Source organism: Peromyscus eremicus, chromosome 19, assembly GCF_949786415.1.
Source record: "Peromyscus eremicus chromosome 19, PerEre_H2_v1, whole genome shotgun sequence".
NCBI lineage: Eukaryota > Metazoa > Chordata > Mammalia > Rodentia > Cricetidae > Peromyscus > Peromyscus eremicus.
Genome location: NC_081435.1, coordinates 23,868,676 through 23,886,634, shown reverse-complemented (window position 1 = coordinate 23,886,634; position 17,959 = coordinate 23,868,676). Strand labels below are relative to the sequence as shown.

The 17,959-nt window shown below is 45.9% G+C and overlaps 1 protein-coding gene across 2 annotated transcripts in view; it reads right to left on the bottom strand.

Moving 5' to 3' along the window:
• Window positions 1-17,959, bottom strand: part of Kdm3b (lysine demethylase 3B) — a 66,133-nt gene that overhangs the window by 4,915 nt on the left and 43,259 nt on the right. For both annotated transcript variants that reach the window (XM_059245850.1, XM_059245851.1), the window contains 11 exons: window positions 14,019-14,126; window positions 11,956-12,083; window positions 10,891-11,170; window positions 9,787-10,043; window positions 6,885-7,151; window positions 5,848-6,019; window positions 5,390-5,480; window positions 5,124-5,254; window positions 3,881-4,000; window positions 2,094-2,233; window positions 162-338 (listed from right to left, as the gene is read on the bottom strand). In XM_059245850.1, coding sequence (XP_059101833.1) covers window positions 162-338; window positions 2,094-2,233; window positions 3,881-4,000; window positions 5,124-5,254; window positions 5,390-5,480; window positions 5,848-6,019; window positions 6,885-7,151; window positions 9,787-10,043; window positions 10,891-11,170; window positions 11,956-12,083; window positions 14,019-14,126 — 1,871 coding nt within the window. The remainder of the gene's footprint in view (window positions 1-161; window positions 339-2,093; window positions 2,234-3,880; window positions 4,001-5,123; window positions 5,255-5,389; window positions 5,481-5,847; window positions 6,020-6,884; window positions 7,152-9,786; window positions 10,044-10,890; window positions 11,171-11,955; window positions 12,084-14,018; window positions 14,127-17,959) is intronic.

Genomic DNA, 17,959 nt, shown 5'->3' with positions numbered 1-17,959 from the left:
AAAACAAACAACCAAATAAGCATTGAGAGTTACAAGGAATCAAATGAAAAACTCCCAAGTCACGATACTAGAGCGACCAGCCTAACGCTGCTACTTAGAGCTACAGACAGCAGCCCAGCACCACCGTGGGGCTGCGCGGCCAGCCTCCACTGCCAACCCACCTGGTGTGGGGCCCCAGCAGGGATGAAGACAGCATCGCCCAGGAACTGCACAATGGCCCAGCCTTGCACACCGTACTCCTCAAAGAGTCGCTTTCGGAGGATCTGGTCCAGATACCAACTTTGGTCATGAATTGGGTCATGATCAGGAGGATTCTCTTGGCCTTGCTCTTCTCCAACCTGAAATCATAATCAAAATTTAAAAAAAAAAAAAAAAAAAAAGTAGCTTTTCCTTCCCCAGGTTCTACAGTTTTATTTACCCACAGTCAATTGTGCTCTAAAAACACTACATGGAAAAGTCCAGAAAGGATTTGAAGTTTGAAACTGTTTATTATGGTGACATCAAAGACTCTCCACTGTCCAGCACAACCCCATGCTAGACACGTTCTTCCTCGTCTAGGATAGCTGTCTCTCAGGGCTATTCCGGTTTAGACGGCTGTGAGGTCTCAGAGAGCACGTGTTCAATACTCTTGATGCAGTAACGGCTCCCAAAGGACAAAAGCAGCCACGAGGGCGAATCAGAAGAGACCTCCATAAGCCAGTGTGGTGGCACATACTAGCAGGATTTGCTCAAGGAGGTGGAGGCAGGAGAACCATGAGTTTGAGGTCAGCCTGGGCTACACAGAGCCTCACAGTGGTGGTGCATGCCTCTAATCCCACCACACGGGAGGGAGGCAGAGGCTGGTGAAACTGAGTTCCAGCAGCCTGGTCGAGGGAGTTCCAGGACAGCCAGGGCTACACAGAGAAATCCTGTCTAGAAAAACAACAACAACAACAACAACAACAAAAAGAAGCTCCACAAGATAACCTCTTTTTGTCTGGTATGTTTTAGTACCATTGTTGTTGAACTTTTACTGACCCTTATTAACTCAGTATTTAGTACCAGTATGCATATATAGGGAAAAAAAGATGTAGGGAGCCTCCTAGGGGTCATGGAATGCATTACCCCTTAAACACACAAAGTGTCTTCTTCACTCTGCTGAATCCGTTTCAGTGTGAGCTCAGGCCCCTGGGCATTTGCAAAGGTTCCTTGGCCAACAGGTCCTTCTCTTTCCTTCAGCAGGGCTGAAGATGGAACCCAGAACCTTATACTTTTTTTTTTTTTTTTTTTTTTTTTTTTTTTCGAGACAGGGTTTCTCTGTGTAGCTTTGTGCCTTTCCTGGGACTCACTTGGTAGTCCAGGCTGGCCTCGAACTCACAGAGATCCGCCTGGCTCTGCCTCCCGAGTGCTGGGATTAAAGGCGTGCGCCACCACCGCCCGGCATACTTTTGTTTTTTATTTCTTCATTTATTGGCCTTTTGAGACAGGGTTTCTCTGTAGTCATGGCTGTCCTGGAACTTGCTCTGTAGACCAGGCTAGCCTGGAACTCAAGAGATCTGCTTGCCTCTGCCTCCAGAGTGTTGGGATTAAAGGCCTGCACCACCAGGCCTAGTCAAATTTTATTTATGTATTTTATGTATATGAGCACTCTATTTGTACATATACTGCTGCAGGCCAGAAGAAGGCATCGGATTCCATTATAGACGGTTGGGAGCCACCACATGGTTGCTGGGAATTGAACTCAGGGCCTCTGGAAGAGCAGCCAGTGCTCTTAACCTCTGAGCCATCTCTCCAGCCCCCTCTCCCCTTTTAAAAAGACTTATTTTGATTGACAAATGAACTGGGTCCTCTGCAAGAGCAACATGTGGTCTTAACTGCTGAGTCACCATCTCTCCAGCCTTAAGCTCTTTGGGTTTTTTTTTTTGAGCTAGGGTCTCTCTATGCAATCCACGTTGCCTTCTAACTGTGATCTTCCTGACTCAAGTGCTGGAATTACAGGCCAACACCATGCCTTGTCTAAACAGGTCTTTACTACCAAGCGACTTCACATGAGAGACCTTGGTGGCTCCTAGCTCCTAGCCTGGAGCTGAGGACGCAGCCCAGCAGGAACATACCTTCCTGAGCAGTTCTCGGATCTTCTCTGCGTCCTTGGCTGCATAGATGTGCCATAAAGCCCCTGGCTTCTCTTTCCCGTCATGAATCCTCTGCTTGGTCACCTCATCAGCATCTCCCTCATCAATCGTTTTGAGGACTTCTGAAAAGAACAAGTGGTGATGGTAAAGTAAGCACTCTGATCAGGACCTTAGGGAAAATGCCCAGTCAAAACAAGTTTGGGCTCCATTCTTCTCTATCTGAGTCATATCACAAGAATCAAGAACCAAAACTTGCTAGGCATGGTGGCACACGCCTTTAATCTCAGCACTTGAGGCAGAGGCAGGGGGATCTCTGAGTTTGAGGCCAGCCGGGTCTACAGATGGAGTTCTACTAGACCCTGTTTTTAAGAAAGAATCAAAATTCATTTGGGGGGCTGGTGATATCGCCCAGTGATCTCCTGCTGTCATGTCTGAAGACCTGAGCTGGACCCCAGGGACCCGTGTGGTGGACGGAGAGAATGACAGGGTCTCACTACGTAGCCTTGGCTGGCCTGGAATTCACCACATACACAGGCTGGCCTTCATCTCTCAGAGACCCATCTGCCTCTTCCTTCCAAGTGTTGGGACTTAAGGTGTGCGTGGTCACTCCCGGCTTCTTATGGGAAGCAAACTTAGGTCTTCATGCTTGCCTGACAAACACTTACAACTCAACCTCTACGTTCAGCTTTGTTTGTGCACGTGACCTGCCTTTGCCACTTACCATTCCAGCTGATACGGGTAATAAGCCAAGAAGATGCTCAGTCCTTTCTGGGTTTTTTTCCTTCATGGTTTGAGACAAGGTTTCTCTGTATAGCCCTGGCTGTCCTAGAACTTGCTCTGTAGACTAGATTGGCCTCGAACTCACAGAGACCCGCCTGTTTCTGCCTCCCACATGCTGGAACTAAAGGAGTGTGCCAGCAGTCCTTTCTTATTTAAAAAAAATATTTGTTTTTATTTGTTTACATGCGTGTGTGTGAGTTTGTGTACCACATGTATACAGGCGCTAGAGAGCATCAAATCCCTTGGAGCTGGAATTATAGGAGGTTGTAAGCCTCCTGCTGTGGGTGCTGGGAACTGAACCCAAGGGCTGTGCACTTTTCTTTTCTTTTTTTTTTTTTTGGGTTTTTCAAGACAGGGTTTCTCTGTGTAGCTTTGGTGCCTGTCATGATCTTGCTCTGTAGACCAGGCTGGCCTCAAACTCACAGAGATCCACCTGGCTCTGCCTCCCAAGTGCTGGGATTAAAGGTGTGTGCCACCACTGCCTGGCTAGGGCAGTGCACTTTAAAAAAAAAAAAAAAAAAAAAGCTTGCTTGCTTATCTATCTATCTATCTATCTATCTATTTATTTATTATGTAGGCAGTGTTCTGCCTGCAGGCCAGAAGAGGGCACCAGATCTCAGTAAGCCACCATGTAGTGTAGTTGCTGGGAATTGAACTCAGGACCTCTGGAAGAACAGCCAGTGCTCTTAACCTGAGCCACCTCTCCAGCCCGGCAGTGCACTTTTAAGCACTGTGCCCTGGCCCCAGTCCTCTGTCCTTTTTTTGTAGGCTCCATCCTTGAACATTCCCTGAAAGGCAAGAATCTAGTCAAAGGTTTACCAGCAGCACTCTGCTAGAATTTCCTGCTGTCTAACAATTTTCACCAGGTGCATAGGAAGCCTGGAAGGAACTTAAGAAAAAGCCACCGTATCTGACTGAGGAGAAGCATCAGTTACTCTACTTCTTAGGGCAAGCCTAAGTGATTAAAGTGATCTTTCTAGAAAACCTACCTTCATCATGAGCACCCTCCCCGACAGGGATCCCAACATACACCATCACATTAACAGCATCAGACACATCTAAATGAAGGTTTGTTGTACCAACTCTTCTGTCTTCTGCTGTTATCAAGCCTAAAGAAGGGAGGAAAATATGAAAGGTGAAGGGGTGCTATTCCAAAGGACCCGTGCCAACCCTGAAAATATGCTCAAGTACCCCTGGGAGAGGAGGGTATACTTGTTTATCAAGAAGTCAGTGCAGTGGTAGAATGCTTTGGCTAACATGCTCAGGCCCTAGGTTAAATCTCTAGCACTACAGGGTACAGGGGCTGGGCACCCGGAGGGAGGAGGAGAACAGACGGGGCAGGGAGGAGGGAGGAGAGGGAACGAGCATCAGCTAAAGCACCACCTTTATCTCTCATACAGTTTAGGACTCATTTCTAGCTTGGTCCACATAGAACCAGCACTCATTACGGAACCAAGCCACTGCTTGAAAATGGCCCCTTTCTTTCTTTCTTTTTTTTTTTTTTTTAAAGATTTATTTATTATGTATACAGTATTCTGCCTGCATGTATCCCTGAAGACCAGAAGAGGGCGCCAGTTCTCATTACAGATGGTTGTGAGCCTCCATGTGGTTGCTGGGAATTGAACTCAGGACCTTTGGAAGAGCAAGCAGTGCTCTTAACCTCTGAGCCATCTCTCCAGCCCAGAAAATGGCCCCTTTCTTGAAATTCAAAACCTACAGCACAAGGGACATTCAGACAGCACTCAACTTTCACAGTATTTTACTTTAGGTCATTTTTGAACTTGATAGAATACAGGCATGATAGTGAGGTATTTGGCATTCTTTAGTTTTAGCAAAACTAAAGAATAAAACTAAGACTATGTCTGCTTGAGTAGAATTTGAGAACTTTTCTTTTTCTTTCTTTCCCCAAGACAGAATTTTTCTGTGTAGCCCTGGCTATCCTGGATCTCACTCTGTAGACCAGGCTGGCCTTGAACTCAGAGAGATCCACCTGCCTCTGCCTCCCGAGTGCTGGGATTAAAGATGTGCACCCCCACCGCCTGGTGAGAAGAAACTGTTTCTAATAGATTTACAAGCTTATGAATGGTACACAAATCAGTACTGACAAAGGAAACATTCAAAACCACCCTGGGTATGACGTACCCCAGCACCTGTCACCTGCCCCCAATCATCACTGTTTATGAAATGACAACAGCAGTCCCCCAGGGGGACATTCTGTCCCCCTCCTCATACCATAGGCGTTGTACATCTTGGGTCCCAGATCAGGCCTTACAAAGTAGCTGGGTAGCCTAGAGGCCAGATTGAGCCTGCCATCTCGTTTGGTATATTCTGGCAGAGGAAGATTCTCCATCAGATCTTCAAACCTAAGAAAGGGCAGGAAAGATGACTCAGCTTGTTACAGGGAGACAAAAGGAGGCAGTGTTCACGTCTGTGATTATGTTGTGTTGATGTCAGCCAGGCACGGGCCTCTGAGGACGGCATTCCCTGAAATCACTAACCTTGTTGGCATCATGTCCCGAAAATCTTCCCCAGGGGGCCAGTCTTTGAGTTTGAGCACCATCGGCTGCCCATCTTCTGACCGCAGTCTCTCTAGAAGACAGACAACACTCTCATAAACCTACTGCTGCTCTTCTAGGGCCCGGGTCTCTGGAGATAAAAGCTCCTACTTCCCATGGGCCAGCTGAGTGGGCTTGCTTTCCCCAGCCACTGCTGTGTGTTATGTCTCCACTTCGTAGGAGTCCTGCTCCCTTCCTCGGTGCTACAGAGCTCCATGCAACCCATGTTACCTGAGCCACAGGCCTGTTCTGGGAGCCACAGGCCTGCCGTGCAGCTGTAGAGGGGCGCTGAGCCAGAAGGTCCTCCCGACAAGAGGACACTGTTACCTCAGGCGCAGGACCGAGTATTGGGATGCTTACTACCCACTGTCACTATGTAACCAGATAACAAAGTTCCTTACTGCATATAATCTCAAAGCCGTCCCAGAAGTCCCGAACTTTGACGTCAGAAATGATAGCACAGTTCCTGCAGTTCACCAAGTCCACATCCTGGTCTCCAAACTCCTGGCTAAAGGCTTCTGGCTTCCAGAGTTCAGACTTGAGCTTCTTATGGACCCCTGAAACTAGCACTGGCTGTGGAAACAAAGAGAAGCCATCAGAACAATCTAGGAAATATATGAAAACCTACTGTTATTCTCCAGTATGGAATCTACAGAGTCCCTCTGTTAGCTACAGAGAATGGGAAGTGGCTCTACTCTGTGGTTACAGTAGGCTCTCACTCGGAACACCCACTGAGGAACTTCTTACTTGGCATCTGTCAGTACTGAGGTGAGGAGACACAAATGGCAAAGCAACTTTGGGAATATCTCCTCACACTAAAATGCAAACAGGTGACTCCCTAAGTGCCTCCTTCCTCAAGCACGTGCTAAAGTATAAAAATCATGGCGCACCATCACATTATCACAAATATCACTGAAGACTCAAATACCCAGAATCCTGCTACTCCAACTCATACCTTCACCCTATCCAGCACTACACTTGGGATTCTCCTCCCAAGGTGAGAATCACCAATGGCAGCTCAGTACCCACTGAAATGTCAACTTTGTATTACAGATACAAAGTACCACCTAACATTAAAAGATACACAAAGTGTTCTTAGGGATCACCTTGATTTTGTTTTTTTTTTTTTGTGACAGGGCGTCTCTGTGTGACAGCTCTGGCTGTCCTGGACTGCTGTTTATTGACCAGGCTGGCCTGGAACTCACAGAGATCCACCTGCCTCTGCCTCCTGAGTACTGGGGTTAAAGGCGTGCACCACCACTGCCAACTTTCCTAGATTTTGAAAAGCACTGTCAACTTGAAATAGCAAGGATATCTTTGATGCACGTACAGTACATACATCTTCCTGGCAGCAGACTTCCAGACAGGCCTAGGGCTTCCGTGGCGGCTGTGGCGGCCAGGGAACCAGCAGGCAGAGAAAGCAGTCAGTTCTGCTTACCTGGCCTTGTTTCCAGCACTCTCGGAAGATCTTCCAGTTGTTTTTGTTGCTGGGGTCATGGAGACACAGAAGCCTCCCATCACAGAGCCAGGAATGAGAAGTATGGGGGTCTAGCACATTCAACCCCATCACCATCTCCTTCACTTCCTTTTGGGTATCTGTCAAGTTGCAGGACCGCTTTGAAGAATCTGAGGTTTTCTTATTTTCTACCACCGAGGCAATGATGTGGTCGAGAAAGTTGGGTAGGCTGGCTTTGCTCTTCACTCCCTTCACAGACAAACCCTCAGGTAAGCTTGACTCCAGCACCATAAGAACATTAAAACAACCTGTCTCACTGTCTCGCAGTTATAGTTCCAAGTTCTATCTATCTAATTAAATCCCATACAAACTCCTAAGATGTCTTCTGTAATTGCGGGGCGGGGGGAGGGGGGACGGGGACGGGGACAGGACACAGGACACGGCAAAAAGTCACTAATTTTTAGTATCTTAAATTCCTCAACCTTTAGTATTTTCTTATATTTATGAAAGTACAGATCTTTTTGTTTTGTCTTTTTGAGACAAGGTTTCTCTGTGTAGTCTTAGAACTCTCTCTGTAGACCAGGATGGCCACCTGTTTCTGCCTCGAGCTGGGATTAGAGGTGTGTGCCTCCAAGCCTGGTAAGGAAGATCTCTTAAGACCCGAGAAATACATCTTTAGCATTGAACTCTGTGTTAAGTACATGCATTTAGACTACAGAGTTCATAAAATGCTATAACTGATTTAAAAAGGTTAATTTAGGAAACTTTCTCTTGACCGGTGAGATGGATCAGTGGGTAAAAGTGACTTGATTTCTCTCCTGGGACCCACAAAGTAGAAGGAGAGGTATGAACTCTGCACATGATCCGCAGTGGCAGGTGAACGTCCACTCAGGTACTAGAAAGGCAGCAGTTTCCTGGCACAGAACACTTATCTCAACCATCACCATCTGAGAACCACATACTCTAAAAGTGGTCTCTACTCTCCAGTCCTCCCTCTGTTACCATCTACTTGGAATTTCTCCTGTTTCAGCTGATGGGAGGAAAGCTCACAATCACCGGAGGGGAAGGCACCCTGGGAAAGTCACAGCAGAGAGGACTCCTATAAACCTGACAATCCTGTCTGAAGCAGTACTGTCCACTTATACCTCTGGGTGTGATGGCAGGTGGGTGTCTGTGAGTCCAAGGCCAACCTTGTCAACACAGCATTCCCAGCCAGCCAGGGCTACATAGTGAAACCCTGCCTCAACAGACTAAAAATACATAATCACATAATGGTTGGGGGGGGGGGATATCAGGAAAGGAAATGGGATATATGCAAGTACAAACATATATTTTTGAAATTACTTATCTAAAAAGAAATAACCTATATCATAAAGATCCAACTACCTATGATTTCAGAGCACACCCATTAATCATAAATAGCATCAGAAATATATTTATGTACTTGTTTAATCTACAAGAGATATACACTGAAAAGCAGAAAAGCAAATGCAGAACAAACTATACACATGTGACATTTCTGAAATGACACTCAAGAAATAATGCTAGGTCACGCACGCACGCACGCACGCACGCACGCACGCACTGGTGACCCGAAAAGAGAAAGGGAAACCAGGAAGACCTCTTTTTTAATGTATGTGTTTAATGTTGTTTGTGTACCACATGCATTCCTGCTGCCCTCAGAGGCCAAGAGGGCATCAATCCCCTGGAATGGAAGTTACAGAGGCTTGTGAGCTGCCATGTGGGCACTAGGAAGTGAACAGAGGTCCTCTACATCCAATGCTCTGAACCACTGAGCCATTTCTAGCTCCTCCATTCCATTTCTATTATCTTTAACTTTCGTATTCTGAAAATTCACATATTCCATCAGCACTTAGTAAAAAACGACCACTTGTCAAACACCATGGTACTAATGATATGTACTAGTGAATAAAATGCCTTTAGTAAAGGCGAGAGAAATACAATAGAACATATTATAAGTGCTATGAAAGCAATTGTGTGTAGAGGGTGGGACTGTAGCAAAAACCCAGGTGTGCTGGCACAGGTATGTACTCTCAGAATTTGGCAGGTAGAGGCAGGAGGATTAGGAGTTCAAAGTCATCCCTAACTACACATTAAGCACTGGATGTACAGGACCGTTCCAGGGGATCGATGACTTCTTTTGGCCTCTGAGGGAAACAGGCATGCATGTGGTACACAAACATCTGACAAACGATGTGTGAACTGTAAGAGGAGAGTTCCAAATGATTCCAACTTGGGGATGAGCAACCAGAAGGGCAGAGCAGCCACTGACCAAGGAAGAACATTAGGGAAGAGTAGGCGCACAGGTAGGAGATCAGGGGCTATCCTGGATGTTTTAGAGAGTTGAATCCAACAGAGCACACTAAGAATGCAGCGCTCAGCTTACAAAAAATCGAGTGTTTGCAAGAAAATCAAGTGGATCAATGTAATAACTTTCTGATGGAGCCCCAAAAAGGAAGACTTCAATTTTTACTAACTTCCTTAAAAAAAAGTGTGTGTGTGTGTGTGTGTGTGTGTGAGAGAGAGAGAGAGAGAGAGAGAGAGATCGAGAGATCTGTATGAATGGGTGCTTTTCCATGGCACCATGTAGAGTAAAAGAACAAATTTTAGCAGTAGGGAAGTTCTCTCCTTCCACTGAGGGTTTTAGGGATTGAATTTAGGTCATCATACTGAGCATGTTTACCCACTAAGCCTTAATTTTTACTGACTTCAAACATTCCCACGACTCAACGTTAAAAGAGATCTTGTTGGCTTGACCATGTAAAGAACACAGTCACCAAGATACTCTGACTCAATCATCTAGACACGTGACAGTTTTTTCACGAAAGAACACCAAAGGCTAGAGTTGTAGACAGACACTTACTGCTGAGGACGCAGAGAAGACAGGTGGGAAAGGTATGCCTGTATCCAGGGGGGTTTGAGGAAGCTTTCCGGGCCCAGAGTGAAGGAGGTCTCGAAGGCTAGAACCCTCAGTTTTGCTGTTGGAGGCAGTGGGACCCAGTAGCAGACTGTTAAAAAGCTTTGGAGTCAATGGAGAGACTTTTGCAGTGGAGTTGAATGAGTCCAGCCCAAAGGGTGAATGGGATTCTTTATTGAGCACCGACCTCAGGGACCCTGCTTCTGTAAGAACACAGAGGGAGAGAGCATTAGACAGGGAGGAATAGCCAGCAGACACTTACTCTCCCAACAGTGCTAGGTGGGAAGAGGGGAGACTCGCCCCCAGCCCACTCCACCCCGCCCCCGCAACTGTGCAGGATTATAATCGTCTGTGACAAGGCTGAAAGCTATGAACACAGGTTTCAGGGATACAGAAACATTCTCTACTTCTTCCTTCTTGTCTATGTTTGGATCACAAAATTCCTTTTTTCTCATCTACCTTTTATCTTCTAAGACAGTCTAAGTGGGTCTCCAGAGCTCTTGAACTGGAATCATCAGTGATGCTTATTAAAAATGGAGATCAGTCCTTATCTCAAGAAATTCTAACTTAATGAATGGTTCTAAGTGGGTGAAAGAATGTGCATTTAAAAAACAATTCCCAGGGGGTTCTAAAGTCCATTTAAAATGGCTGCTTGGCAGATCTCTGAGTTCAAGGCCAGCCTGATCTACAGAGAGAGTTCCACGATGGCCAGGGTTACACAGAGAAACCCTGTCTGGAAAAACAAACTAACAAAACAACAAGCTGCCCCTTTCAAGGCCAGCTGAGACGGTTCAAAACAAACCGCTTTCTAAGTCTGTCTGTCAACTCTGGCTGTAGAAACACACCAGGAGGGAAGCTCACTAGGAACTAACTCGACTCTGACTGAGGAGAAGTTCTAGGTAAGGACCAGGATTGCTCCACTTTCTCCCTCATGCTGTGTGCTCAGCCAGAGAAAGCAAGTGGCACCTCTCCAAATGGACATAGTTACACGTCAGTTAAAAACCCAAGGCTTGCTGCTTCCACAGCCAGGGCTCAGGTGGTTCATCTCACCTTTCGTTTCTTCTTTAGCCTTCTGCGTTGCTAAATCCGCCAACCAATGCAGGGCAGAGGAGGGAGGGGCCGTGTCAGGGCACGGGGGCCTGATGGCTTTTAGTTCACTATTGCTATTGGATGCAGACCCTTCTGCTTTTAGGGGCTCCTCAGACCTGCTGTCAGTGCCGGTGCCTTTGGGAACTTGGTCCGGCTCTGGATTTGTTACCGCTGCGGTTCCGCCTCCGCCTGAGAAGGTAGCTTCGTTTCCAGAAGAGGCACTAGGGGTTATACTGGGAAGCTGAAACACCCAAGGTTGGAGGGTTAGTTGAAGGCGGCGCTGGGATTCTCCCGGAAGCCGAGAGTGCCAGTTAGCACTGCAGAGGGTGAGCTTGGGTAGAGAAAGCTCAACCTGACTACCCATGGCTGTCTGCAGCCCGGGAAGAACCACCCGGGACTGTCTCAGACACTGTTATTTCATCCATTCTCTAACTCCACATACATCTACCGAGTCTACAGTGCGTGGCAGTTCATATGGTTCTGTGGAAAGCAAAGCGGGTAAGACTCAAACCCCTGACGCCCTCTTCTGGCAAGTGCAGGTAGGTGTACACGCAGAGCACTCATCCATTGGGGGATTAAGAGCTCAAACGTAAGCGGCAGACTATGGTTCTGATTTGTTGTTCTGACTTGGCTCCTGAGATGTGGTCTTGATACACTGGCCAGAGGAGCCTCAAAACTCACAATTCGTCACCTCACATCCTGAGTAGCAGGGACTGATATTTCTTAAGTCGTTTTTTCCTTTTAAATTGAAAGCATTACTTTTTGTTTTAACTGGCATATAAAATAACAGGCCCTATGGCCTTTTCATACACACTTACTTTTGGTTGTGGCCCACCCCCCACCCGCTTTTACCCTTCTACCACCCCGCCTGCCCCAGTACTGCCCTTCTGGAACGAACTCTTACATAAAATTTTAAAAAGAAAGAAGGAAAGGAAGGAAGAAAAAACGGAAGGGAGGGAGGGAAGGAGGGAGGCAGGCAGGAAGAAAAAACCCAGCCCGTCTCAGTTGTGGCCCCACACACTGTACCTGTGACATCCCGTTGGTGACAGCGGGTCTCAACACCGACTTGCTCTGCCGACTAATACAAGGGCAGTTTGCTTTGATGCCCCACTTTCCCCGGGCAGCATGCACCATGTCTCCAATGTTGTACAGCGCTGGAGGAGGAGGAGACGGTGAGCACACGGTAAGCACACTTGCACGTGGACTAAGGCTCCGGCTTTGTTTGGAGACAGTACCCGTGGACCCAGGTTGGCTTTGCTCTCCTGAGGAGGAACTGCTGCAGTGAACTGGGATTATGACCCAACACGAGCGGTCCTTCCTCTGTCAAGACAGCTGCCATCTTCATAGACGCAAGGGTTTGGTTATGCTCAGCTGGAAATCCCCTTGCAAGCTGAGCAGAGAACCCAGGGCCTTGCTCTGAGCTAATTTCCCATCCCCCAGCTGGGTACTTTTATGATTGTTTATTATTGTTTGTTTGACCCGAACTCACTATGGAGCCAGGGTGGCCTCCAATCCAGTGAAATCTCCTCTCCTGCCTCTGCTTCTAGAAGTCTAATTATGAAGCGTCATGGCAGCTCTCAGTTAAATTTTTAAAAAATATTTATTTTTTTATTTTTGTTTTTTTGAGTCAGGGTTTCTCTGTGTAGCCCTGGCTGTCCTAGAATTTGTTCTATAGACCAGGCTGGCCTCAAACTCAGAGATCCACCTGGCTCTGCCTCCCAAGTGCTGGGATTAAAGGCGTGTGCCACCACTGCCCAGAAAATACGTTTGTTGGTCTGTTTGTTTTGATTTTATTTCACTTGAATGTCTGCATGTATGTATGTGTACTATATGCATACCTGGTTGCCCTTGAAGGCCAAGAGAGGAAACTGGACCCCTGGAACTGGAGTTATACGTGGTTGTAAGCTGTCCTATGTAGGTGCTGAGAACTGGACCCGGGTCTCCCGTAAGAGTAGCAAGTGCTCTTAACCACCGAGCCACCTCTCTCCAGCCCCTTAGCTAGAGTTTCATAAGTTTAAAGCCAGAAGTCTAGTGTGAGGTTGATCATCGTCAGCGTGATCGGATTTAGAATCACTATGGTAACACAACTCTGGTGTGCTGAGCATATTTCCAGAAAGGTCTGAGTAAAGAGGGAAGACCCATCATCAGCGTGGGTGGCAACATTAGTAGGATTTGAGGCCCCAAACTGAATAAAAAGGAAAAGCAAGCCCAATACCAGCATTTCATTTCTGGACCCTGACTGTGAATACAATCCTGAAGTGGCTTTTCCCAGGAGCTTTCTCACAGCAATAGATCCAGTGACTGGCCCCAAGTTAAAGGCCTGCTTGTGCTACAGAAAATCACTTTCTGTGGGCTGGGGATGTGACCCTGGTTGGCTGAGTACTTCCCTAGCCTGCGGGAAGCGCTGGGGTCATCCCAGCCCGTAGAAAACAGCATGTTGTGGCAGACTCCTATAATCCCAGTACTTAGGACCGGGAGGCAAGAGGATCCTAACTGCAAGAAGCCTGCTTCCATAGTGAGTTTCAGGCCAGTCTGAAAGGCTGACACAGGGCCTAGAGTGAACCAGCAGTTAACAGTGCTTCCTGCTCTTCTAGGGGACCTGAGTTCAGTTCCCAGCATTCAAGGCAGGTAGCTAGCAACTGCCTGTAACTCCAGCTCCAGGGACGGCATCTGATGCCCCCCACCCCTACTTCTGAGCTCTATGGGTACTTGCAAACAGACATACCACACAGACATAATAAAAATAACCCTTTGAAAAATTAAGGGAAAAAGTTGCTAAAACAATGGGGCTGAAGAGATGGCTTTTATAGAGACAAGGGTTCAATTTCCAGCACCTACACAGTGGCTCACAACCCTTTGTAACTCCAGTTCCAGGGGATCTGATTCCCTCTTCTGACCTCCATGAGCACCAGGCATGCAAGAGGCAAACATACATGCAGACAACCCCCCCCACACACACACACAGTAAGTAAACAAATAAAAATTTAAGCTCTGTGGTGAAATGTTGACCTAGCACGTAAGAAGGCTAAGAGTTCAATACTCATCACTACAAAATCAAAACAAATAAGGACATAACACTTTTTTATTACCTGTGCCAGGGATGATCTGTGTAGGCATGAGGTTTTCTGGTTCATGGGACTGCCCCTTTGCACACTTTAGCCAGGAGAAAACTTCTTCATCGCCCATTTCTTCTGTCTCTGAAACAGAAATTAACTTCTCATTTTATGGGGTCATAGATGGATCTCTTTCAGTAAGAGGAAGATTCAGAACCTCAAAGGCCAATTTTCTTACAGCCAAAGAAAGCAACAGCTAACTTAAAAGCTAAACAACACAATCTGCTCTACTGTGTTACACTTTATAAAAATAAACCAACAATCTAAAGTAGGTCACTTATCCCTCCACGGACTTTGCACTTAACACCCTTCTTTCAATCTTGGCCATGACTGTTTTTGTTTGGTTTGTTGGACACGGTCTGATGTAGCTCAAGTACCTGCAGATGACTGAACTTTGGATGCTCCTGCCTTGATCTGACAAGCGCTAATACTACAGGATTGCTTGACCACACCCAGGGCTTCACGGATGGTAGGCGAACATTCCAGCAACTGAGTGACATCCCCAGCCCCACTCATGAATTTTCTTATACTTAATTTTTTCTTGTTAAATTTTCATATAAACAGAAGCATACAGGATGAAGTCATCTGTATTGAGTACCACTTGAAATTTCTGTTTTATTTTAGACAGGATTTTACTATGAAGTGGAGATTGGACTTGAGCTCAGATTTAGTTCAGGTTGGCTTCAAACTCAAGATCATCATGCCCCAGCCTCTGCCAGGCTTAAAGCAGGTTTCTTTTAAGTAGGTTTTCATGGATCTCAGGCTGGCCTCAGACTTGCTATGCAGCCTAAGTCAGCCCTTAACTCTGAACACACTCCTGCTTTCTTCTGAGTACAGGATTAAAGGGGTGTGCTGCCAGATTTCAAGGGTTAAAAAAACGTACTTCCCTTGTGTTTGTGAATGAATGCTGAATGTGTACAGGTGCCTGCTGTGGCCAGAGAGGGCCCCGGCTCCCCTGTCCTGGAGTTAAAGGAGTCTAGGAACAGCCTGATACGGATTCTGCGAAGGAACACCTCGGCAAGCGCAGACAGCGAGCACTCTCGCCAACAGGCCATCTCTCCAGCCTCAGAGCTGGACTTTCTCTTGCCCAGGGTCAGCAGTATTAATCCTTAACTTAGCACAGTCTATCTTCAGCTATTACACACTCCACATACACACACACACACAACTTTGTGCTATTTGTTACATATTTTCTTTTCTTTTTTTCTTTACACTATTTATTTAATTTAAAATTTTTTGGGGGGAAGGGTTTCTGAGACAGGGTTTCTCTGTGTAGCCTTGGCTGTCCTCGAACTTGCTCTGTAGACCAGGCTGGCCTCTGCTGCCCAAGTGCTGGGATTAAAGGTGTGCACCAACACTGCCCGGTACACTATTTTTATTTTTTGTGTATGAGTGTTTTATCTGCATGTATGTATATATGTGCACCACGTGCATGCAACGCTCACAGAGGCCAGAAGAGGACATCAGATCCCCTTGTTACTAGAGCTAGACACAGTTGTGAGCTGCCATGTGGGTGCTGGAAACTGAACTTGGCCTCTCTGGAAGGCCATCAGTGCTCTTAACCATTAAGCCATCTCTCCATCCCCTATACATTTTATTTTAAAGTTAAAAACTCCTAAATATACCATTTCTGTGTTGTGTTTTTTATTTTTATTTATTTATTTTTAAAATGCAGTCTTTATTTTTATTATTTTATGTATACATGTTTTGCCTGCATGTATTTCTCTGCATCTCATGGGTGCCTAGTACCCCAGGAGTCCAGAAGAGGGCTTCAGATTCCCTGAACCCAGTTGTAGTAGATGGCTGTGAGTCACCATGTGGGTACTGGGAATCGAACCCAGGTCCTCTGGAAGAGCAGACAGTGCTCTAAACCTCTGAGCCATCGCTCCTGCCACCTGTGTTTTTTATTTAAATTACATTTGTTTATTTGTGTGCATGTGCGCTCACGCACAGAGGAACAGAACAACCTGGAGGAGTCAGTCCTCTCCTCCTGCTGCATGGCTCCTGGGGTTGAACTCAGGTCCTCAGGCTCGGCATACGTGCCTCTACTCACTGAGCCATCTTGCCACTTCTTTATTTTTGTTTTAGCAATTATATTGAAATATTTTCAGTTTTTGAGACAGGGTCTCAAACATAGCCCAGGCTGGTTCCCAACATGATCTTACTGCCTCTGTTTCCTAGGTTGTGATTACAAGTGTGCAACATTGTATTTTGCCTAGCAATTATTTTGAAATATTGATTAAAAATGAGTGGGGGGGAAGGGCCTTTTGTATCATATATTAAAAAGAACATTTTTCATTTCTTTGTGTGAACCTCAACTGTATTATACCACTTTTTAAAAAATTTTTAAACATTTATTTATTTATTCCTATTTTATGTGCATTGGTTTGCCTGCATGTATATCTGTGTGAAGATGTCAGATTCCCTGGAACTGGAGTTACAGACAGTTGTGAACTGCCATGTGGGTGCTGGGAATTGAACCTGGGTCCTCTGGAAGAGCAGCCAGTGCTCTAACCACTGAGCTACTTCTCCAGCCCCATCAAACCACTCTACTGTGATCAGATGACAATTTTGGGGGTTGGTACTCTTCTACAATGTGGGAACTGGGTACAGAACTCAGATCATCAGGATTGGCAGCAAGCACCTTTATCTACGGGCTGTCTTGCCATCCTTCTGTTCTCTTATAGCCTGCTTTTCCCTCCCTCCCTCCCTCCCTTCCAGAAGGAAGTCTGCTGAGTCCAGTGCAATGGCACAGCACACCGCAGAATGACCAGACACGCTCTGAAACGTGGTCTGAAAACAAGTTTTCTCACATTCAGAAGATATTTTGAGTGTTAATTATGGTTTGTTTTCAACACTTTAAGATGTTACAATGTTGTTTTCTGGCCTATATGGTTTCTGATAAATTGGCTGCCATTCTTATACATGAAATGTGTAATAAGTAGTTTGCTATCTACACACTCCTACCTTTCTAGATTTTCTTTATGGAAAGTCTGATTTCGATTATAATTTTAAAGAAATGCAGGTAAAACACCCATAAACAAACTAAATAAACAAACAAACTAATCGTCTGAGTCAAGCAGAACACACAAGAAGGTAAGTGCTGTGCTTGTGTGTAGCTTTCTTTTCTTTTTCTATTTACTATAACAGACAAACCTGAGGATAAAGTATTATGCTAAGAGAAGCCAGTTACAAAAGGCCAAATATTATGAGTCCATCTATATGATATGAATGTGCAAATCTACACAGACAGAAATTAATTAGGAGGGGCCAAAGGCCAGGGGAAGGAAGGAATAGAAAATGACAGCTATAAGCACAGAATCTGGTAGCATGGTAACACAATTTTACAAATTAAACTACTGGTTTGTAGTTTGAGCTGGATGTGGTGGCACAAGCCTTTAATCCCAACACTTGGGAGGCTGAGGCAGGGAGATGTCTCAGTTTGAAGCCAGGTTGGCCTACAAAGCAAGCTCCAGGACAGCTAGGGCTGTTACACAGAGAAACTTTGTCTGGAAAAACCAAAAAAGGTTAGTTTAAGAAAAGAAAAAAACAGTGACGTGGTACCTAGAAGATGGCTCAGTGGTTAAAAGCACATACTGCTCTTGTATAGGACCTGAGTTCAGTTCCCAGCACCCACATGGCAGCTAAGAACAGCTGTAACTCCAGTCCAGGAATCTTACCTGTTTTAGTTTAGCTTTTTGTTTGTTTGCTTTTTTAAGACAAGTCTCTCTATATAGCTGAGGCTGTCCTAATTTGTTCTGTAGACCAGGCTGGCCTTGATCTCACAGCGACCCTTCTACCTCTGTACCCCAAGTGATTAAAGGCATATGCCACCACTCCCAGGCAGATTTTCCTCTCTGGCTTCTGAGGGCACAGTACTTACATGTACACACTCATTCATAGACATGCATACACAC